This window comes from Siniperca chuatsi, linkage group LG7, assembly GCF_020085105.1.
Source record: "Siniperca chuatsi isolate FFG_IHB_CAS linkage group LG7, ASM2008510v1, whole genome shotgun sequence".
Taxonomy (NCBI): domain Eukaryota; kingdom Metazoa; phylum Chordata; class Actinopteri; order Centrarchiformes; family Sinipercidae; genus Siniperca; species Siniperca chuatsi.
This window is the reverse complement of record NC_058048.1, coordinates 3,865,810-3,889,661: the sequence shown is the minus strand read 5'-3', so window position 1 is coordinate 3,889,661 and position 23,852 is coordinate 3,865,810. Positions and strand designations below refer to the sequence as shown.

Sequence of the window (23,852 nt, the reverse complement as noted above, 5' to 3'; positions counted from 1 at the left end):
GACTTTCTAAATAAGAATAGTTTATTTGAGGATTTTCAGTCAGGATTTAGAGTGCATCATAGCACAGAGACAGCACTGGTGAAAATTACAAATGACCTATTAATTGCATCACAATGGACTTGTCTCTGTACTTGTCTTGTTAAATCTTAGTGCTGCATTCGACACTATTGACCATCACATCCTATTACAGAGACTGGAACATTTAATTGGCATTAAAGGAACCGCACTAAGCTGGTTTAAATCCTATCTATCAGATCAATCCTAATTTGTACATGTTAATGGTGAGTCCTCCGTGCACACCAAAGTGAGTTCCACAAGGTTCTGTGCTTGGACCTATTCTTTTCACCTTATATATGCTTCCTCTAGGCAATATTATTAGGACACGCATAAACTTTCATTGTTATGCGGATGATACCAAATTATATCTATCGATCAAGCCAGATGAAACTAATCAGTTAGCTAAACTTCAAGCATGCCTTAAGGACATAAAAACCTGGATGACCTGCAATTTTCTGATGTTAAATTCTGACAAAACTGAAGTTATTGTACTTGGCCCCAAAGACCTCCGAGACACATTATCTAAAGATATAGTTACTCTAGAGGGCATTGCCCTGGCCTCCAGCACCACTGTAAGGAACCTGGGAGGTATCTTTTAACTTACATATGAAACAAACTTCAAGGACTGCCTTCCTTCACCTACGTAACATTGCAAAAATCAGGCACATCCTGCCAAAAACTGAAAAACGAGTCCATGCATTTGTTACTTCTAGGCTAGATTATTGCAATTCCTTAATATCAGGTTGCCCGAATAAGTCCCTTAAAACTCTCCAGTTGATCCAGAATGCTGTGGCATGTGTACTGACAAGAACTAGGAAAACAGATCATATTTCTCCAATATTAGCTTCACTGCACTGGCTCCCTGTAAAATCCAGAATTGAATTTAAAATCCTTCTCCTCACCTACAAAGCTCTTAATGGTCAGGTACCATCAAAGCTTATAATACCTTATTTCCCCATTAGAACACTGCGCTCCCAGAATGCAGGGTTACTTGTGGTTCCTAGAGTCTCCAAAAGCAGAATGGGAGTCAGAGCCTTCAGTTATCAAGCTCCTCTCCTGTGGAATCAGGTTCCAGTTTGGGTTCGGGAGGCAGACACCATCTCCATATTTAAGAGTAGGCTTAAGACTTTCCTCTTTGATGAAGCTTATAGTTAGGGCTGGCTTGGGTGAGTCCTGAACCATCCCTTAGTTATGCTGCTATAGGCCTAGACTGCCCATGATGCACTGAGCTCCTCTCTCCTCCTCTCTGTATGTATTTTTATCCCATTAATGCATGTTACTAATTCGACATGTTCTCTCTCCCGTAGTTTTGTGCTTTCTCGTGTCTCTCCTCTCCACTGTCGCCAAGTGTTTGCTCATGGTGGGACTTGTTGGGTCTCTGTAAATAATATTATAAAGAGTACGGTCTAGACCTGCTCTATAGGAAAAGTGCAATGACATAACATCTGTTATGAATTGGCACTAATTGAATCTGCAGATTATTTCCTCGATAAATCAATTGGTCCAAAACATTTCAGGAAATAGTAAAAATTGCCCATCACTTTCCTTTTCCCAGAGTTCTTGTTGTTGTAATCTAATATATTGTTTTGTCTAACCAACGTCCAAAACCCCAAGATATTCAGTTTAAATGATATTAAACAGAGAAAACCAGTAAATACTCACATTGGAGAAGCTGAAACCAGAGAATGTTTGGCATTAGTACTAACATAAGCTGCTGTAACTCTGTTAGTCCTCACTTACTAATGAGAAAAATTACATCTGCCCTCAGATACAATCCTTAAAACAGTTTTATAAATCAATGTTATTCTTCAATAAATTATTATTATTATATAGTTTTACACCGCACCTGTAAAACACTGGCCCCCCATTGAACACTGCTGAAAAAAAACTGTCCCACAACCAAACTTAATTGTTAACCCCTGCTCTATATTATCATCCCTTTGTTCTTTAAATTATTTCTTCTCACAGTCAAACAGAAAAAAGTCATGGAACGCAAGAAGGAAAACAGAAGGAAAGAGAAATTAAATATGTAGCCAATTAGAAATGCAGACAATAACAAAATGTGGCCCAAATGTCTCCAGAGGATATGGAGTGTGTTCTGATGCTACGTGGCAGGAAGAGGGTGGTGGGGTATTTTTCCTCAACGACTTCCAGAGGCCAACCTCCCAAATCACTGAAACCAAAACAACTCTGACACCAGGCAGGGCCATTAGGAAAACCTACTTACAGTACAGTAGTGCAGATGTGTTTTAAGTCACTAATGAGTAGGTTCCTTGCTGTGCTCAGCAGTAGGATGTTTAATTTCCAAATGAAATGTAAGGATGGAAAGTCTAGAGGCTTTATGAAAACACTGGAAGGATATATGTCAAGGCCAGAGGTGCATGCATATTTTTAAGGCCTACAGGAACTGAAGATTAAATAGAAAGTGATACCTACGACTTGACACACTGCTACCTACATGTGATTTTTCTACAGGTTAATAGCCAATCCATACTTTCTCTCCCCTCCAGGCGAAGTAGTCAAAAGCTAAGTAGACATGGGCATGCCCCAGCTCATTTCTACTGCACTGGGAATGTGATATATGGCAGCCCAGCTTACCATGTGGAGCTTGTGAGGCTGGCACAAATAACAATTTATAACAGCAAATATTTATTTAACCATCATTACGTCAGCAAAGAGCTATTTAATTAATCTGCAGTTGTAGAGGAAGCATCTAGTAAAAATGAAGCCTCTGTAGAAATTGCTGCTCATTATCAGCATCAACATGGATACATTTATCGCAGAGATTGCAGACAGCTTCCTGAAACTGCATTCCAAGCGGGTTGTGTCCAAAATGTTAAGGAACCTCTTACCAAAAAAAAAAAAAAAGGGCTGAAAATGAGTCACAGCATTACACAGTGATGGATGGTGATTCAGTGTGTCTTCACTGGTCGTAACCACTAGAGTGCTGGAAGTATCTAAATGGCCCCTAAGTTTAGATTAAACATACAGTGGTACAGACAAGAGGCCATTGACCCACATTTTACAAGATAGTGCACTCAACGCTAATACAACAAACAAAAAACAACAAGAAGACAATGGAGCTATTTCAGTTTGAGGGAACTGCTTAAAAAGAAGATCTATTCTTGAAAGGCATCGCAAAGACCTATGTTGTAATTACTCTGAAATTAAAGTGTTCTGTCTGGATGTAACAACATGGACAAGTCTTTCCCAGAACTACAAACAAGAGGAATCAAAGACACAGTGACAATAGCCAGAGTGATGTTTTACTCTGTGGCTGCAATTTCTACAATTACAGTGCTAGCAATGAAACGTAAAAGTTCAACTAAACTCGACCAAGTCAGTCTACAGATTCCATCTAATTAAACAGGGCCACTGATGATTCATTATCTATTTTCTACAACCTATTTGTCCCTATGAGATTCAAAGTATCATCAAAACACAAGACATGGTGAAGGTCTATTGGCACCCTTGCTGTAACTTATACCTTTCAAAGTATGAGTGCAGAGCAAGATGTCAGGGCTTGGGGTTTGGGCTAGGGAAAGGAAAAAGGAAATGTTGTAAGAGCTGCCAGCATTACTTACTTGGAGAGGGACACTCCTCCAGCTTTCCCAATGAGCTCCTCATGGTGAAGAACAGCATCATTCCAAGGAATGTCAAGGAATTTCAGTAGTGTCCTCATCCATTTCTCAGGATGAAGGACCAACTGTTCGTAGTGCACAGGTAGGCATTTGTCTGATGCCTCCAGGCACTGAGTGTACATGGTCTCTATGGCCCGATTCCACTTGGTCAGGCAGTCACGGTAGCTGCTCAGGTCGAAGCCAGCGATGGTCACCTTCCGTGAGATCATGGAGTGGACTGAAGCCCGGCCATCACGAATCATGAGTACAAACTTGGCACGGGGAAAGATCTTGGCCAGGTAGGAAAGCGACTTCAGCGCAAAAGGGTCCTTGTTGCAGAGAAAGTTGGCGGGCTCTCCATGTTTGACAATGATTTCCAGGAGGAAGGCCTGCATGGCGGCGTCCAGCACCTCATCTGTCACACCGGCCTCGTCCAGGCGCATCTTCTCCCGGCCTGAGCGGCTCCACATCTGCTTCATGGCCAGGATGCGTGGGATGACGCGGGTTTCTTCGCCACAGCGCACCTCGGGGTGGGCATCCAGCATTGCTCGCATTAGCGTGGTCCCACTGCGGGGCACTCCACCAATGAAGATAAGCGGCATGTCTTTGTTGTAAACGAAAGGCGTGCTGAGATTCTGGCCTGTCCGTAAGGTGGTCCGCATGCTTCCTCCCAATGCTGACAGAGGCAGGATCCCACCTGGCTGGCTGCGCTCCTCAATACGATGGTGGCACTCCATGGCATGGCGGCCCAGGTAGAAGACCGTGACCGAGCTGATGACCAGACAGGCCACCAGCAAGTTCTGTTTCAGCTTGCCAATCATGTTGTGGGCCACAGACGGGAGAGGACAATATCACCACAGGGGCAATTTAAGGGTGTGTGGGGGTGTGTGTGTGTGTGTGGGGTAAAGGTTCCCACCCTTTATGGTTGTTGGCTGGGAACCAGGCATGGGTCGAGCTCCCTGGTGCACAGCAGGCGTCGAGTCCCAAGCTCCATGAGGCCTGGATTGTGGCACAAAACACAAAAGGCACAGTTAGTTCTGATTATATAGCAGGGCAACATTCGTCGAGCAAAATTAACAACAAAACTTAATCAAAAGTACCATTTCGTGTCCCAGATTTTAAAATAACTTATGTGACAGATGTCAGGCACTCCACTGTCATTACTGCATTCACATCAAACATATCTTAGAACAACAATCTACAGAGGAGAAATTTGTCAGGAGGAGTGATCACCACATTCTCTTTATTTGACAGGCCTTTTGATCTCAGGCCAACATTACTGTGCAATTTTACATTGCTGAGCCTTGAATCACAAAGTTGACACAGATCTGCTTCAAATACAATTATGACAATGGAGTTGCCACCAGAAAAACTAAATGAACTCATTCTCACAAATGTTTTATGGAGAGTTCCATAATGCCATAATGACGTAACTCTATGCTGACAAGTAGAACAACAAATATGATTTAACCAGAGATAGCTCTATTTTCCATTTTGCTAGATATCACTCAGATTTTGATTCTCTGGTAGCGCATATATCATCTGTGACATTTAGCCTTCAGCCTCTAATTTTTTTTTTTTTTTTTTAAAGATAATTTTTTTGGCATTTCTGATTAATTACATAGTCACAGTAGAGAGAGACAGGAAAGGCAGGGGAGATAGAGAGAGGAGATGACATGCAGCCAAGGGCCAGGGCCGGATTCGAACCCAGGCCGCTGCAGTAAGGACTCAGCCTTGATAGATGGTACGCGTTCTACCAGGTGAGCTGCTGGGGTACCCCCAGCCTCTAATTTTAACATAGGCAAGCACACAAACTCATTCTTTAGACAGGGCAATGTGCACACAAGCACATACACAGACACACAGACACACACAGATACACACTCATACACATACTTTCCGCACATAAATTCTACACGCCGCAGAGGGCTGGCTGACAGTTTTTTCTCTGCTGAAGGGAAGTGAAAGCTGCAGGCTTAGTGCAGCTTATTTGTTGGAGGGTTTTCTTTGTGCTGGCCCTGCAACCACAGTCACCCTCCTGAACAAATGGCCTGGGTGGGAGAGGAGGGGGTGAAGGACAAGAGCAAGCCACAGCAGGACAGTATACAGCAGTGCAAGCCACATAATCAGTCAGGTGTAAGTTTCTTATTAGGTTAAGAAAATTTTGTACATTTTAAAGTTAAATGCATCAATCTGGTGCACTTTGAGAGCAAAATTAAGAGGCTAGATCTATGAAGAACTTTGTGCTCTTGTAAATAATTTATTCATGAACACATTCAGGGTTTTCCCTAGGTTTCTGGAGGGCTTAGGTGCTGTGGTTGCGGTCGGAGGGGTTGTGGGGTTTGGGGGTTAATTGACTAAAAATTTTCATATAATTTTAGACTATAAAAAACACAGGTTGTAGTTTTTCACATTACACTCATACATTAGCAAGAAAAAAAGTGAAACAATTATTCTCACTGATGAAGTAGGCCTAAGCGTGTCCTGAATTTGTGTGAGTGATCGTACTGTGTGCCATTAAAAATAATAATCACAAAATAACATTGGTTAAACAAGGCTTATAGTTAAAGGATTTGAACTGCGATTTGCTCATCCCCCCAAAGTCAGGGTGAAGCCACTAACCAGTTGTATGGGTGGGTATTGTTAGGATTGTATCTTTATCTTATCCATCCACTCCTGGACCCCCTGCAGTTCACCTACAGAGTCAACAGGTCTATAGACAATGCAGTAAAAAAAATAATTTCTGTGTATTACTGCAAGGCCTCCCCCTCAACCTGCCAGTCTTGTCTGGTGGAAAAATAAATAATCTGGGGGGGATGACTCAATGAGAGGGGCACATTCATCTAGATTAATCCAGGACTCTGTGATGATGAAAAAGTCAATATTATTGGTCATAATAAAATCCTGGCAGATGAAAGACTTATTGGCAAGGAACCTTACATTGAGTAGACAGAATTGAGCTGCTTCAACAGCGGGGACGGAAGAAGTAGTTTTAACTGTGATGAGATTGTTTCTGTGTGGACTGCGAGAAGATTTTGCTATTGCACCCTGCCTTTCAGTAATCCTAACAGGAATGAATACATTTGTGAGGGAAACAGAAACCAGAACCAGCACCAGCAGGACCCACACTGTCTGGGACAGGGCTGTGAAGTATAGAGCCAGGATGCTGGGCAGGGTCTTGCTGGGGAAACCATCAATGAAGGCTAAAAGCAGTAAAGTTCATAAAGTTACAAATCAGTTTTTCTGTTCCTTTCCTGTTAGGATGCAACCCATCAAAAAGGTCCCACTCTGTCCAGAAGGAATCAAAATGACTAATAAAACCAAGTCCAGTGGCAGTAGTAAAATTTTGCATCCACATGTGCAGGTGGAACTAGTTCAATAAAATCATTAGTCGCAGTTTTACCAACTGTGATGCTTCGGTGAGCTTCTCCAACAGCACCACAATAGATGTCATTAAGCACGACCATTACGCTGTGGCTATTTATAGCGCCCATTCCATCAATTCATCACATGTATCTGTAAACCATCATTGGCGGTGGTATCTCAAATAATTATTAAATGTCAGAAGGATTATCAATGATTAACTTATAGCACTCATATTGAAACAGACTTTACAAAGCGCTTCAAAATAAGATAAAGATAAAATTAAAAGACCATTGACGGATGATAAAATTCATCACAAAAAGTATTTAAAGTTAAGACAATGAATGTGCCTTTGATTTAAATTTTACAGTTGCTATGTAGATCACAGAAATAATAATATCAGGAACGTAGACAAAAAAACTAAATAAGCAATGTTTTACAAAAAGATTACATCTCTCACCTTATATTTAATCTCTTCCTTATCATATCACCCACAGCTGGCTGTAGAAAACTGTATATGCCTGGTCTGAAGTCTATTTCAGGTGTGCACATTTTCACCGCCCATTTTTCTTTTATAAATACCAGTTTATGTGGGGGCAATTGCGTATACAGTGGTGTGAAAACGTGTTTGCCCCTTCCTGATTTCTTATTTTTTACATGTTTCTTACACATAAAATGTTTCAGATCATCAAACAAATTTAAATATTAGACAAAGATAACACAAGGAAACACAAAATGCAGTTTTTAAATGAAGGTTATTATTAAGGAAAAACAAAATCCAAACCTACATGGCCCTGTTTGAGAAAGAGATAATAAAGAGACTGGGCAAAAAAACATCCCCAGACCATCACACTACCCCCACCATATTTTACTGTTGGTATGATGTTCTTTTTCTGAAACGCGGTGTTACTTTTACCCCAGATGTAATGGGACACACATTCTCCAAAAAGTTCAACTTTTGTCTCATCAGTCCACAGAGTATTTCCCCAAAAGTCTTGTGGATCATCAAGATGTTTTCTGGCAAAAATGAGACGAGCCTTACGTGATTTTTGTGCATACACATCATTTACACATCTGGTGGCTGCCCACTTCTCAAACAAGATTTGGAAAACGCACAGAGCAAATTTTCCCCCACAAAGTATAGCTTCACTTATATGGGCTAAGAAGTAAATGTTTTAGCCACACAATCAAAACAAGGAAACCCAGTCACCATATTAGCTCTGCTGTCTGTCTACACACGTTCCACGTCATCATGAGCATGATGGTTAACAGGCTCTGTCAGCATTGTTCTGCCACAGCAGTGACTCTAACATCACTATGTGACAGGCTGCGGTTCATCAAAGCAGAGCAATGAACCCAGTGCAGCTGACTCCTCCTTCATGGTAAGGGAGGGAGGGACTGTTTGGATGCATCTTAGTCTGGGCAGAGCACAACAGGATGACGTCATCTTCTTTGTTCTAACTCATGAAGTTTTAATTATCGACTTTGTTCCTTCCCAGCAAATACATAACTGCTGAGTAGCATTTAATGTCCTGGGAGTATGTGAAAGTCTGAAGATGCATGGAGATCCCAAGTTCTTCACATACAGCTATGTTTAGAAATGCTTTTCAGAGTACATGTCTGGCAGGCAACGTCGACTGCTGACCAAGGCAGAAATCAACAATTTCCATCTGTGCCCAGCCCGGACAAAACTACACACTAGCTAAAACACAAAACTTGAAGACAGGAGTATGATAAATGAATGATGAAGACATTGCTGACTTCAGGTTTGGATGGACATGGCGCCACAGAAATTCAAGAAGAGGATTTACTAAATATCACAGAGCTATTACATCCATCATCATCTCTATTATGGTTAGCCAATGTGAGAATTCCATCATCTAAATGCTATTCAAGAGGATTTTCCCACTCCAACAAGAATGTTTGATGGATGAAATTGGTTAAATATAAAGATACTGAATTTTGAACAAAATCATTTTCTGTTGGCAGGTCAAATCCAAAAATACTGGTATTGATCTGAGTAATCTGTAAAACCTAGAAAAAATAGACTTGGTATTAAGTCTCAGGTATTAAACACAATATAGTACAGAAGATCCATATTTAAGGGATTCTCGTTATCGTTTTTCCTAAGTGTCCTGAGCACATACATTATGCCTTATCAGTCAATCCTGCTCTGCAACTGGAGAAATAGGCCATGTAATCCTATGTTGGACATTTCCTGAAAATAGCTAAATGAATGGAATGTAACCACAGACAAAATTCCAAAAAAAGTTGTTTTGATGCTCACAAAGTAGATCACTGTCTGCCCATGCGGTTAGGGTTGGATTATGATAGGCAGCTCCATTTTAGATCCCGTTACTGGTTGGCACATACCTGGATTCGCTAAGCTCCCATGCTGATGAATCTCTTATTGAACCTTTTTTCTGTGCTCACTCTTTTTATTAGAAAAGACCAATGTAGAGAACATTTACTTCGTAGGATTCTCATTTCGAGCCGGCGCTGCCCATCGCTTTTGCCAATTAAAATGACATCAATGCCTTTGATTGTGGTTCAACAAGAACAACAGAGTATTGACTCTTCTCTAGAGACATGATCTAGCTGACTGCATCACATCAATCTCAGGAGAATCTCCCTGTTAAATGCATAGAATTTCAAAATTTTAAGCATCTTTGGTATTTTGAAGGGGCGGGAATCTCATGATTCCATGCCGATTCTTGGTGTCACAATTTAATTCAGAGTCAATATTCAATTCAAAACCAATTCCCGATTGAATTGGGGGGGGCCTCTAGTTTTAGGCTATTACTCGACTGCACTGTGTCAAACCATTTACTTGAGTCCTTAGTCCAGTGAAATGCAATATGAAACATAACTGGTGGTTAAACTAAATGGTCTAGATGAAGGTCACTGTCTGACCAACAGAAATATGCAGAGAAAAGTGAGAGAGCATACAGCTTTTTTTATTTCAAACATTAGATGCAACCAGAGTTGGCTGATGTTTTTGTAAAGGGTTGTAGTGTGTGTTGGTTCAGCGGCTCATTTGCTAAAACTAGTGTTTCTAGCCAAGAAAAGGAGATTACAGATCTTTGAGTTTTAGTTATATTTCACTTTAGTTACTTGTAAATGTTAAAAGCTGAACCTAATTAAATTTGCGAACAGACTTGAAGGGATTTAAAGAGTTTCCCCTCGGGGATCAATAAAGTATTTCTGATTCTGACGGTGGATTTGGTAAGCAGATTCAATATTGTTTTTTATTAAATAAAATGCTATTGTACCCCAGCACCGCATGCAGATATCGTTTTTTAATCCAGATAACAAAAGGTGAAAAGTATGTCTACATTTTGCAATATAACAAAATATATGTATTTGTTGTTTAAACATTGTAAGCAAGTACCACAGTGATATGAGTTAGGCTATAAGTGTGGGTAGCTGGTGATGCTACTTTGGGAAAAAAGTAAAAATTTTGTAATTATGCAATAAAATAGCTAATGTTTAGTCAGTGTGCGCTCGACAAGATGAATCCAATTAACTGAAGTAAGTCCATATATTCTGTACTGTATCTGAATATTTTTAGCCAGGTTGGGACAGACCAGGGAAGGCCAATGCATCACTCTACCATCTGTTTCCCCTCTGACACCATGTTGCCAGCTTCTTCTCAGTGGGTTACTTGTGCCTAATGAGCCAAGTGGCTGTTGTTACTTTTAAGCAAACATCCTCAACTGTTAACTTTCACAACAAAGCATTACAGCTAATTCCTTGCATTAGCCTCCCTGTGAGAGGGAGCTCATTCAAGACTAAGCAGCAGATAAATGCTTCAAGTATTCCCTCTGCACTGTGACTGAGGAATGTAGAAAATCTGTAAATACTGTACAAAAGTTCTTAGAGTGCAGCATCTGACAATGTTTATTTCTTTCTTTTCCTGTCGTCGGGCTGTGTCTTTTATTTCAGCCCACCCACGCAATCTCACATCTCTGTGTCTTCTCCTTGGTGATTCAGTGTTAAAGGGAGTGGGAAGTCACAAAGTCTGCCAGGCTGCCAACACCTTTAGTCTATTAGTGGGAGTACACGAAGAGTCTGCTGTTTCCCCAAGGCTGCTGGAAGCGCCCTTAAAGGGAAAGGCCTGATTCACTTTTGCAGTTTGATATTATCAATCTGAGAGGTTGAGTGCACTCCAGGTATGTCTCAATGAGATTTAACATCATGTTTACAAGGAAGACCTTACCAAAACCTGCATGCACAGAAAGATACAGACAGACAAGCACCCGCAAACGGCATAGTAAACGACATAATAACTGATGAACTACGATTATCTATAATAGGGAACAGAACAGATATAGTTTTGCAGGAATGAAAGGAAGCAAAGGAGGTGAGTGACAGATGGTGAGAAAGAAAGAGGTGGAAAGTGAGAAAGACAAAAACAAAGTCACTGGTGTCATTACAGGCCAGTCAAGGCAAAGCTAATTATACAGCACTCTTTTTATACAATGAGTAACCTGTGTGCTTTACATAAAAATGGAGTTTGAATGAAAATAACATGTGAGGAAGGTCTAGCTTCCCTGCTATTTCATATAATGAAATATTTGATTAATCTGATTGATTTAGTCTTAAAACACAAATAACTTCAATAAAAATACTAAAAGATAAACATGCAGAAATGTCCATAGATTAATGTTCGATTTTTTTGACATGCTTGACTGTTCTTTACCATGATTCACTTTTATTTGATTCCTTACATTATACTGGACTTCATATATTCCCAGAATTCCAAAGACTTTTAGTCCACGCCCACTTACTACGTGGGCCACACCTCGGTGCTGAGCTGAGACCAGCTGAGCTCCCAAAAACAGCTATTTCTTCAGCTAGTTAAAGGAACCAGTTGGGGGCCATAGCCTAGAGGGCTGCGCCTACACTCATAGAATCTGGAGTTTTGGTATCGCTAGCGGGATATGGGCGAAGCAGGATGTGGTCCATGCCCCACTAGGTCCGTCCAGTACCCACAATCACAAATACAGACCCACATCACGAGATATCAACAACCAGTCTATACCTCGCTAATGCGTCACAGTACATCATATGCGCACATATGGACCAGAGACAGTACAATACCTGGTATTCACCATGAGGGAATGAAACTGGAAAACAACATCAAACCTGCTGCTGTGAGAAGCGAAAGAGACGATGGTCACACACTGTAACAGTCCAGGAGAGAGCAAAGTAGGAGAGAAAACAGAGAGGCATGAGGGAGAGCGCACAGTTAAAACACCCCAAATAACAATCACTCTGACAAAACACCCAATACAGAGTGAGTCATAGAAAAACGAGACATCCCGCAGATAGAAACGAATGAAAAGAGCAGGGGGAGATAACAGATCATTTGAATAGTTAGAATTATAATAAGTTCAGATATGAGTGGAAAGTATTGTTCTTGCAACTGCGTTCATTACATTTTTTGACTCAAACCTAGCTTAACCATGTCACGTGATATTCTACTTCAGTACACTACTGGGACCACAACAGAAAATTGCAAATGAACATTTACTATCCAGGAATTCAAATTATAGACACTACCACTATCTGTGTAACAATTTGGCCACAATATAGCACACTGACCATACATGGTCCAGCCATATACTAGGTTTCATATTTTTGGTTTCATGATGACACCCCCTAGTTTTGCATGTGCAACTCCACAGAATACCATTAGGTATGCCTCTATGTAAATGGAGACCTTATTTCTATACAGCTAATCAAATCTTGCATAAGGCAGTAACGTTAGCGTTCCATCATAGAGCAGACGGTCACACTGAGGCAGACAGCAGCAGTTACACAACACAAGAGCCACACACTTTGAACAACCACCACTTTAGCTTTCCTGCTAAAGTCTGCTTCTTATCTAACTTACAAACACGTCTTGTCCTGCACCTTAGCTTGTTGAACAAGCCACCAAACAAACATTCACTGGGGAAAAGTGCACTGCTGACGTCAGTGTGCAGGCCGGATAGCTAATTAGCTGCTCAGCTGCAGCACATTAAACAGCATGTAAACTTACCTGCAAATGTCATTTGGGTCCAGTTAGATACTGGGGTGGTCCTTACTCTTCAATGCCACTAACAACACGCTGTCTGCCCATGAAATGTAGTTTACCATGTTTGTTTACTTTGTCTCTCGTTCTCTACGGTGTAACACCGGCACTCTGGCAGCCTGCCATCTGCTGTCAATCAAACACAGACACCAACACGACCCTCCAAACTAATGAAAAGGAGCATTACTGATATTTCCCTTTATTTGATAAACACTATTAACAATACAATTTAAAAAACACGTTGACATTATTTTTGACTACTTGTGATCTCAGTTGTCAAAACACAAGCAGCGTGAATAAAAGACTAAAATTGCAAAATTCTGATTTAAATCAGGAACTATGTGATCAAAGAATATGGAAAGGAAGAAGACTACAAATCTGATCAGGGAACAAATTCAAACTTTAGGGTACATTACAGTTCTGGATACGAGATCATTTTTAAAAAGCATCCATTTTCAGTAGGTGAGGTGGACGACCAAACAATAGATTGGGTCCGGAGATGTATAGGACATTGCAAGAGGCTGTTTTATCAGGGTTATTGTGTGTATTTTGTCTTAAATAATTTTGCATAACATTATTTATATACCTGTCAAAATCCAAGAAGGAAAAAAATGGAAAAGAACCTAAAGATTGAAGGCCTTGAAATGAACCGTGCCTGTGAATGCCTGGCTGATAAACTGCAGTTGAGATTCAGAGCAGTGTCGTGTTACACCTTCCACCAGGGCTGAAATGTGTTTGTGTTAAATTAATTGAGGCTCTTTTCTCCTGTTAGTGATATCGTATCCTCCTCGCAGGATATTTTTCCAATTGATCTGTTAGGGGAAGCAGTGGAGGCTGAGGCCGCTCTCCATGGAGCAACGGTGAAACCAAACCACATCAACACTTAATAATGAGGGCAGCTCTGCACTTCATGAAGTCTTGGTGAGAGAGGTCTGTGATACTGATAAGGAAAAGAAAATAACAGCAGGAAACCAGAATTCTTCAAAGTTTCCTCTCACTTCTCAGTCATTTCTGCTCTGAAATGAACTGCTTGATATGAATGCCAGGTTAAAAGGTTTCTTCGACTAAATGTTCCAAAGATTAGTGGCTGAATGATCTCTGGCATAGGCAGGGGAAAATCAGCTGGTGCGAACAATCCGTCAAACACTGTCAGGAGCTGAACAGAGTCTGTTTGTTGCCTCTGTCACCTCTTTTAGGGGACTCAATAGATTCAAAATGAACTAAATGTAGGTGGCTGAGCCAGGGTGCCGAGCCAGGGTGCCGAGCCAGGGTGCCGAGCCAGGGTGCCGAGCCAGGGCTCCCCACTTCCACCCTCACATTATACAACATAATCACGCTCATTGAAATAACTTGTCTCACTATATTTAGAACTTTTTTCTTTAATGGAGGCCCGTTGAAACCATGACGTCAGTATAGATATAACCAAATTCTACATTATGGCTGCAATTAATGATTATTGTGATAATCGATTAATCTGCCCACTATTTTTTCAATTTATTGAGCATTCATTTAGTTTAATGTCGTAAAAATGTAAATTTCCTTGATTCCAAGGTGATATTTCAAATCTGACCAACAGTCCAAAACCGAGATTTCCCAAGATTTCAGTTCACAATGATATAAAACTGAGAAAAGGAGCAAATCCTCACACTGGAGAAGCTGCATCCAGAGAAAGACATGTTTTCAATATTTTGAAAAATGGCTAAAACAATTAACAGATTAACAAAAGATAATTTTTCTGCCGATCGACCAATCAATTAGTCAACTAGTGGCTTCAGTTATAATTCAGTTTAGCACAAGCGTTCCAATACCAATTCTCTGCAAAAAACAATCATTTAATTTGACGGTAAACTGCATCTTATTTCACTGAGTGTCCAATGTGCATATGGAAAGCTCTCATCAAAAGGGTAACTTCACCCTCAAATTCCTCCCAGTATATTTAAAAAACAACAGAGGAGTGAGGGAGCAACGACTGTAGGAGGCGTGGTCTCGTGGCTACGCAGCGTATGATCAGCCATTAGCAAAATGCAATTGCAATAGCCGGGTTTCAACCAGTAGAGGGCGGCCGCTATGCATATTTATAATACAATATGTAAAATTCAAATACATCGCACTAAAATGTCAAGATTTGGAACTGAATCCATCAACAACACTACTAAATACCCATATACATTGGTTTTCATCTGAAAAAGTGGTTTGGGGGTTTAGTTACTCTTTAACAGTCCTCCAATATTCAAAACAAGCAATATGACCAAACACCACCATCTGCAGCACACAATGAATTCATTTCCATTTCCCTCTATTTGATGATGCATGATGCCAGCCATCCTGGCAGCAGCAGGACAGTAGAGCTGCTTGTATGTTGGCAGCAGAAACCAGCCAAAAGTGACTGATAAGCTGGCACTTCATTTGTCTAAACGCTAAATTTAAAAAAAATCATTAAAATAAATGTTCTTTCATTTCAGAGCTATCCACAAACTTCTGTACACACACTGTGTAGGCTGGTCTACTGCATTGCTGATCTTGGTGTGTCAGGAAAGAAGGCAGGATGAAAGGAAGTAAAATTGATAAATAAATCACTTTTGCAATGATATAATGTAAATTAATTGAAGTTGTGGAAAGACATGAGCCTTTTTTAAAGATGATATTTTTCCCTGTCAGCAGCTTTTTGCAGAAGCATGGTGTGTTTTTATCTAAGACAAGGCTGGTGGACATGACAGCTGTGATAAATGTTCCAGATTATATCTTCTAGTGTAGTCATTTACATTATAAGCAATGTTATAGGGCTTGTTATGTTTTATCGATTAATCATTACATCTATAAAACGTTGGATAGTTGTGAAAAAAAACCGTAAAAGTCCACAGTGATGTCTTACAACTGATGTTTTGTCTAACCAACAGTTCAAAACCCAAATATAATCAATTAACTAGAATCTGATATGTAAAGCAGCAAGTCCTCACATTTTACAAGCTGGAAACAACAAATGTTGTTTGAAAAATGTCCCTTCTAACGAGCCACTTATCGATTAATCAAGTAATTGTTGCAGTTCTCCAATTTTTACTGGTTTTAGCTTAGTACGCATCTGCCAGCAAATTGCAACATTTACAATTCAGTTTCTGTTCAGAACAGGACTGTAAATCATTGTTTCAAGCTAGGCTTCCATGTCAGTGGTAGGAGATTTTTACAAAAACAACTCAGTACATCAGTTGTATACATCAGCCAGCGATCACTCTTCCTGCAGACTCGTTTTATGCAAAGCACCTCATAGTAGCTTGTAACTCACTCACAAACTCACAGTCTGATGTTTATCAGGTAAGAGCAGCTTCCCAAGGTAGTATCAAACTTTTGATCTGCACCTGCTGATGCTGTTCCTTTCCTTGCCTAAAGGTGGCGCAGATTGGTCTGAAACTGCTGCTGCAGCTCCGCATGATAACAGATAATACTGGATGGACCTGGTTTCTGGCGCTTTGCATCACTGACACAGTGTCCTTGTTTACAGAGTGGCCACACCTTCACCTGGAAAAGGACTGACACTGAGGTTTCAGGGAGTTTCAGTGTAGTTGTCCTAGTTCAAAACTGAATGCATGAGAATGAAAGGAACATATATCATGTATGTATCCATGACCTAAATTGGAATATAATTTGGAAGAAGAAGAAGAACCTAAATTGCAATGTTACAGAGAAACAGAAGTCATCACAGTGACCATGCTTGTGCAGCCCTGGTCTCCAAGTGTCATCCTCTTACAGACAAATGATCCACGCTTTATTAAGTTCAATCAGATCTGTGATCTGGCACATTCCTGGAGGATCAATCAGCAGGACTGTGGCCATTACCCTGTCCACAACCTCTGTCCCTCAGGCTCTGTCATAAATCACATGCTATGAACAAACCCAATCAACCTCCAGCTAGATTGTATGACAGAGAGAAGAGATGTCTCTCTCCAGGCAAGAGAGACTCATTCCAGTTGGAGTAAAATCATGATGCAGCATGTGCAAACTAATCCAGTGGTGTGACTTTCTGCTTCTTAATACATGGCTACTGTTCCTCTGCATCCAGGCATTATCTGCAGGGATTACAGAGCAACTAAACTAGGGATGAGGGCAAACACAGTCCTTGTCCTCCCCCATTATTTGTACAAACCTTGAGTCAATCTTGGGTTCCCGGGGGATTTTATTTGCTTATGCACCTGTCACACTGTTTATGACCTGCAGGGACCCAGTCTGCGTGTTCAGAATTGATGGTGTGCAATTAAAGCTGAGACAAACTGACATTTCTTCATACAGGAAAAACCCAGCCCCGTGCCAAGATTCATCTCCATTAATGTTTGTTTAATCACTGGGCCTGTAGCACCGGAAAAATATTTGTCTTATTTGAGTAGTATTAAATTCACAGTCAGCCTAAATGATTGAACCAAATTAATGAGGTGTTTTGACTGTGTATTATGCCTGTGTCCCTTTTTCCACGCACACACCCATGAAACACACCCATGAAATCACAAGCAAAGGATGAGGAAGCGATAAAGACTCAATGGTTGACTAACAGCATTAGATTACCTTGTTCAGAACCATAAAGGACATTAAACAAACTGCCCTGCTCTGACATCTGACAAGGTGACCCCTTATTATACAGCAGGCTGCAAATGATCCAAATAAAAACTCAGAATATGATAAATCTTCATCTTTGCTCACGTATGTGGCTGAACATGACTTATACTAACTAATGTGATATCACAGTTGAGATCCATTTGAAAAGGAAGGAACAGCAGTGGGTTCCTGAGCTTGGTTTCCGCAAATGCTGACCTTTCAACTTTTAGCTGCATAGTTTCAAGTCATGCCTCTGACAACAGCCTCTCAGTTGTACCAGGGGGATAATGCACAACTAGCTCATGAGCGACTGTCTCAGGGGAGCAGCAGAAACAGGCTGCTGACATAAGGCTTTCAAACGCCACACAAACTTTTAAAAATGTACCAGATGAAGAACATAGAAACAAATGACATTTTAATGTAACTACTGTTAAAATAACAAGTCACTCAACTTAAGGGGCACAATGTTACGATGGCAAAGGGCTCAGTGGTCGATGGACAACGGCATCCTTAGTTGGTGGTTCGATCCCCACATCCTCCTGCAAGACACCGATTGCTCCCGATGGTTGGCCAGCACGCTGCGTGGTAGCTTGCTGCCATCGGTGTGTGAGTGTGTGCGTGAATGAGCAGCAAAAACCTTGTAAAGCGCTTTGGATAAAAGCGCTTTATAAATGTAGCCATTACTTTGCCACATTTTGTTAGTAGTACTCGATACCCACTTAACTTCAGCTTGGAACAAACCTGAAGACTAGCTGAAACCTACTGGACAAACCACACATAAAGACTGTTTCCACCAACTTCAGGAAGGAACATAAACATTATAAGTGAGTAAATACATTAGACAACACACTGAACCACTGGTCAGTAACCACTGGAGTTCTATCAGTAGACGACCCCGCAAATCCTGCAAGAACACAAACTTTCATATGTTCTTGTACTAAAACAAACATGGACGGCAACCAGCAGCTTGCACTGTTTATATGCAGTGACATTTGTGCTGAAAAGGCCAAAAAAGGAGGGGGAACAAAATAGTCTGGTGAGATCCTGGATGGAGAGGTGTGTAGGTCTGTAGGGCCTACAGAGGGAACTGGAGGAGAGTGAACTTTAGAAAATGAAGCTAACTTGAGGTAAAGCTGTTTATTTATGTCTCTCTCGTGTGACAAACAAGTGACATCATCGGCCACGGATGTCAGTAGCAAATATCAAACATGTATAAAAAAATCTTTATGAGAATGACCGGCAGCGACTAGATCTGAAGACTTGAGATTAGAATCTTTACATATCACACACTATATGATTTTATCTTAACACCAACTGACCCAGACTGGAACAGACCAGGTCCATCTTGGTCCCGTCAATCGTTTAACCCAAATCGTATTCATCATCGGCTCAATGTGTGTCCCTGCCTTTCAAATATGAACAGAATATCACAATATCATGTTTGAGCTTGAATAAAATGTCACTCTCTATACAAAAATATATTAATAAAAAAACAGAATCTAGCACAAATTGGGGTGGGACTTTAAATCTATGCTGCTCTCTGCATTGTGGGGCAGTGCACATCACACAAGCTGACTGGTTGATCTAACTTCGTGAGGGTATAGCCTGACCAACCGACTTCATTTTTGAGGCCGATACTGATATTGATATTTGGGAGTTTTAAAAATCTGATAACAATATATCAGCAGATAGCAATTTTTTTAACATAAACAAACAAACAATCTTGATACTTATCCCTTAATTTTTTTTATTTATTTATTTTTTATTTTTATTCATTTTTTTTAAATTGTATTCAATATACATTCTGAGCAGAGTAAAATTTTACTTGTCAGTGCTCTCTGGATAACAAACTATGTAAAGATGACACTGTTTCTGTCTTCCTGAGGAGTCTTAAGGGCTTAAGTAACACAGAGTAGCTTAAATTCCTGAGTTACTCAGGAAGACTCCTCCCTGAGGGCAGGGCTTAAGTAACACAGAGTAGCTTAAATTTCTGAGTTCTCAGACCATTTTCACAATTGAGAATGACTTCCGGATGGGAGCCAAAACGTCTTGATTCTGAAAACAGTGTCCAGATGACTACGACTGAAACCATACTGGATAATGCAGCTAGCATTTGCAATTAGCAGCTAAGATTGCAGAGTATAAACAATGTGGTACTGATAATCATAACATTAATCATATTAACCAGGCATTTTAATCTGCCAGCAAGAGTCTAAAGTCACAGTAACATCATTAGCACAGCATCAGCATCTCCTAATTATTTGTGGGTCCATAAACCTGCCTCAAGTCCAAACAAGAACTGTCTTTGCCAAAGATTCTATAATAATGAGTGGGATCACTTAAGGACACAATATACTGTAGTACCCACTATGGGACGCTGCAACCATCCAGCTACCTCTATCATCATTCATTCGGCCTTTAGTCAACTACAATTTGTAAGGCAGTGCGACACAATCTGGGCTATCAGGGCTGTCAGTGTAGGAGTGTTGCTCTGGAGACTATTTTTATTCAGATTCTTCCAGGATCATACTACTGGTTTGCATGTTTTTAGTCAACAGTATTTACAGCAAATCCTACATACTTCAATGCTGATTATTTTTTTAAATCATATTGAGTTGTGTTTTGCTATGACGATCAACTTTCTGGGACATGAAACTTGCTTGAGATAGGTAATCCATCACAGTGAACATCATCAGAGGTTATCGTTGCATAGTAATGTAGTCAGGAAAAAAATAATATATAAAATATATAAGGCTATGGCATGATTTGGAAAGTAGTGAGCAGCTTGATTTGTAAAATTTAGCATACAGCGGTATGATCCTTTAGCATTACAACCTTCTGAACTCAAGTTTCTCTCTTTCATCGAACTAAGGCTAGTTTAATTGCCTTGTTAACTCATATTAAAAACACACATCATTCAAACTCGACAGAAACAAAATAAAACTTTGATTAATTAAAAAAAGAACTTAATCCGATGAATCACTTTATTCAAATACTCACTACTTGAATAGAGTTTTGTTGGGAGTATTTTGAAATTTTTTATGGTGATGATGTAAAATACGGCGATAGACATTCAAAGCTTCATTCAAAAATCTCAATAGAAGATTCAAATGTAGAAAAGAAAAAAAAAAGACATTCGGTACAGCACTAAGAGGGCTAACTGCATATTAGACACAGCATTGTAGGCTAGACAATGTCATAGCATACATGCAACAATGACTTCTATCACCAGCAGCCCAGCTTTTTGTTTTTGTTTTTTGACACAAATATCGGCATATACTGTATACCCGGTGAAATGTCAGGAAGGTATGAACGTATGAAAAAACAGATACCCAAGCCTACAGTTGATCTATTAACCTCATGTCCTTTTTAAAGTAATGGAAAGTAGTGGCTAGTTACAGGCTCACAGACAGCTTGTTGCTTTTCTGTTCATTATCAATTGTATGCATTTGGGAATTTGGATCTAAAGCATCCCAGTCTTTGGACTTTGCTTGCATGCTGTTAAACTACATCTACAGCATAACACACACAATAATAGGTCTATTCATTTCCCCCTGAGATCTAGCAAGTCACCAGGGACTTACCACAGTGTGTGGGTGGGACCCACAGTGTGTGGGTGGTCATCAAACTTGTTGGCTCAGAGCTCAACTGTTCCTGGACACTTCTCATGAACAGCCATGTTTTCTTGTTCCCCATCAATGTGATTTAATGCTACTTTCAGAGTGTAGCTTTAACTCACAAAAATGGCAAACACTATAAAAGGCAGTAAAGAACCCAAAAAAATCCTGATGTGTCAGCTGTAAACTTTGAAGCCACAGACAATTGCATAAGCACAATTGATGGCTCTGTCCTCACTCAACAAACTGTGATCCACCAATCATGTATTTCACAGTGAGAACGAGCTGTGCAGGAGATCTACTGAAGTCTCCAGTCATCAGCACTACTATTCTGGGAGGTTTGATGAATGTGGGCCCCCACGTCAGTAAGTCCTTGAGCAACAAGCACTCTTTGGAGGAACTTCATAAATACGGGCCCTGCTCTGCAGTTGAAACCTTGGCTGGGCTGAGTGGTCAGACAGCTGCTTGACTGACTGTAATAATTGTGATGCAGCAGTGGGTGTTCTTTTCAGACAAGGAAATGAGAGTATAAGTGAGCTGGAGTCCAACTGATCCAGCTCTGCAGCTGTGGAAGCTGACCCACTGAAAGCAGCCAGCACTGAGAAATATGCTGAATTCAACTGGATTTGAGTCTTTTCCCCCCAGCCCACCTGCACACAGCAGATGTGCTCCTGGCTACCAAGACACTGGTAGTCTATGCCCCTTGCTGGCCAGTGGAAACTGTTTCTTTAGCTTTCTAAGACTGCTGGAAAGTATTTTTATAAACATTCATCATTGTAACCCCGCAAATTACAATTGTATCTTTTAGCTTTTAAATCTACTGAACAATTTCTCTGAGACATGAGCCAAGTATTGCCTATATTTTCCAGCCAGTCTGACATCTTCAGTAAGCATATGAAGCCATCAATGGTCATAATAATTTCACATAGCAGTGGTAAACAACAACACTACTGTCTGAAAATGATGGAAAAGTTACATGTGAATAGCCAGTTTTTGCACTTAATTTAGACCGCATCTCTCTGGTCCACATCAGGATGAAGTGCAAGATTTGTTAAGCGCCTGACAGGAGTTAGCCAAGAAAATAACAAATAAATACTAAATGTTTTTTCTATGTTTGGAACTATAACATGTCACCAATACATCCTCATCTTAATCTATGGTGCAGGCTACTTTGCATGAGATTGACCAATGTGATGACTGAGGCAGGATCTTTTTTTGTTTATCCTTGCTGCACTCACAGGCCAAAACACTTACATATGTAGCCCCAACACACTCATTATCTATTAATGTTATACATAACCTCAAACCAATTTCTATTAAAAATACTGCAATTAAATGATGTCACGTTCATTAGCAAAGGAGCATAGTTCATACAAAGTCAATGTAAGGTTCCGTTAATGTTGTGGTCGTCTGGTTAATTCGGCGTACGTATCTAAACCACTAGGGCTACAAATGTACATCAAATCTGAACTTTAGATTTCGTTCAAAGTGCTCTTTCTAGCACCCAGCAGTGTCTATTTTGGATAGAAAGGGGCAGTAAGAATAGCACCGAGGACATGATTTAAGTTGAATTGAATGGAAAAACGTACTGTCTGGTGGCCCAGCCGTATGTCGAGTGGAAGAGTTGCCTCTTAAGATTCGTAAAATGTCTTCGGTGATCTTCAAGGTGTGTAACCTAACTACGTTTGTCGAAAATCCAGGCAGATGGGCTATGTGATATACAGTTCAGCGCGACGTTCCCCTGAGGGCGGCAAGTAACGGCGCTATCTGTCAACATGGGCTACATCCCAGGCTAAACGTATTTATTTGACGTGGGCTTAATTTGTAACGTTATGTGATCATATCAGCCGGGGTCATTTTTCCAGTCTTTATAGCTAACATGCCAAACATTAGCAGTTATGTAACCCGCATTGAAGAGGAAGAGTAGCTATGTTAAGGCTAAGAAAACGACGTATTACGGTTATTCAAACCCCCTGCCAAAAATGTGCGTTTAATTGTCGCAGCTCCTGGGCTAAAGGGAAGGAGAGGAGAGGAGAGGAGAGGAGAGGAGAGGGACATTACAACACCACAGCGCCAAAAACCTACCTAATGCTGCGGTTACGGCGCAGGAGACTCGGGTTTGTTGATCAGAAAAGCTCTACAGAATCCAGTGCCGATGTCCGGACAGTCCTACCGTCCTGTGGAGTCACTTTCCGAGCATTTTCTGTGTACATAGACCGTGTCAGTCGCACGGTGGACAGGCTTGTTGCGCTGGTAGACTGGAGGTGATACCAACCGGACTGCTCTACCGGTGTTGAAAGACGAGCTGGGATTAGTCTATAATTCAGAGAGGGTTGTGTGTCAGAGCTACTGATTGGTCTATACAGTGTAGGGCGGACCTACAGTAGATTTAAAAGCACAGTACATTCATAATGACTATTATTTAAAGTTCAGCAAGAAGGCAATCAACTAAACTTAATTAATCAATTCTCCACAAAACTCATGTGAACTGGATAAGCTTCAGTAGTTTAATGAAGCTCTGCATGTGTCAATGCT

The 23,852-nt window shown here is 40.6% G+C and overlaps 1 protein-coding gene across 5 annotated transcripts in view; it reads right to left on the bottom strand.

The window, feature by feature from the left end:
• tpst1 (tyrosylprotein sulfotransferase 1) overlaps positions 1-23,852 on the bottom strand; it is an 85,124-nt gene that overhangs the window by 37,889 nt on the left and 23,383 nt on the right. For 2 of the 5 annotated variants that reach the window (XM_044202522.1, XM_044202525.1), the window contains 2 exons: positions 23,403-23,633; positions 3,642-4,676 (listed from right to left, as the gene is read on the bottom strand). In XM_044202522.1, coding sequence (XP_044058457.1) covers positions 3,642-4,498 — 857 coding nt within the window. In that variant the 5' untranslated portion in view covers positions 4,499-4,676; positions 23,403-23,633. Of the gene's footprint in view, positions 1-3,641; positions 4,677-22,906; positions 23,131-23,402; positions 23,634-23,852 lie in introns of those variants that run through there. The other 3 variants (XM_044202521.1, XM_044202526.1, XM_044202523.1) reach the window with 3 other exon arrangements.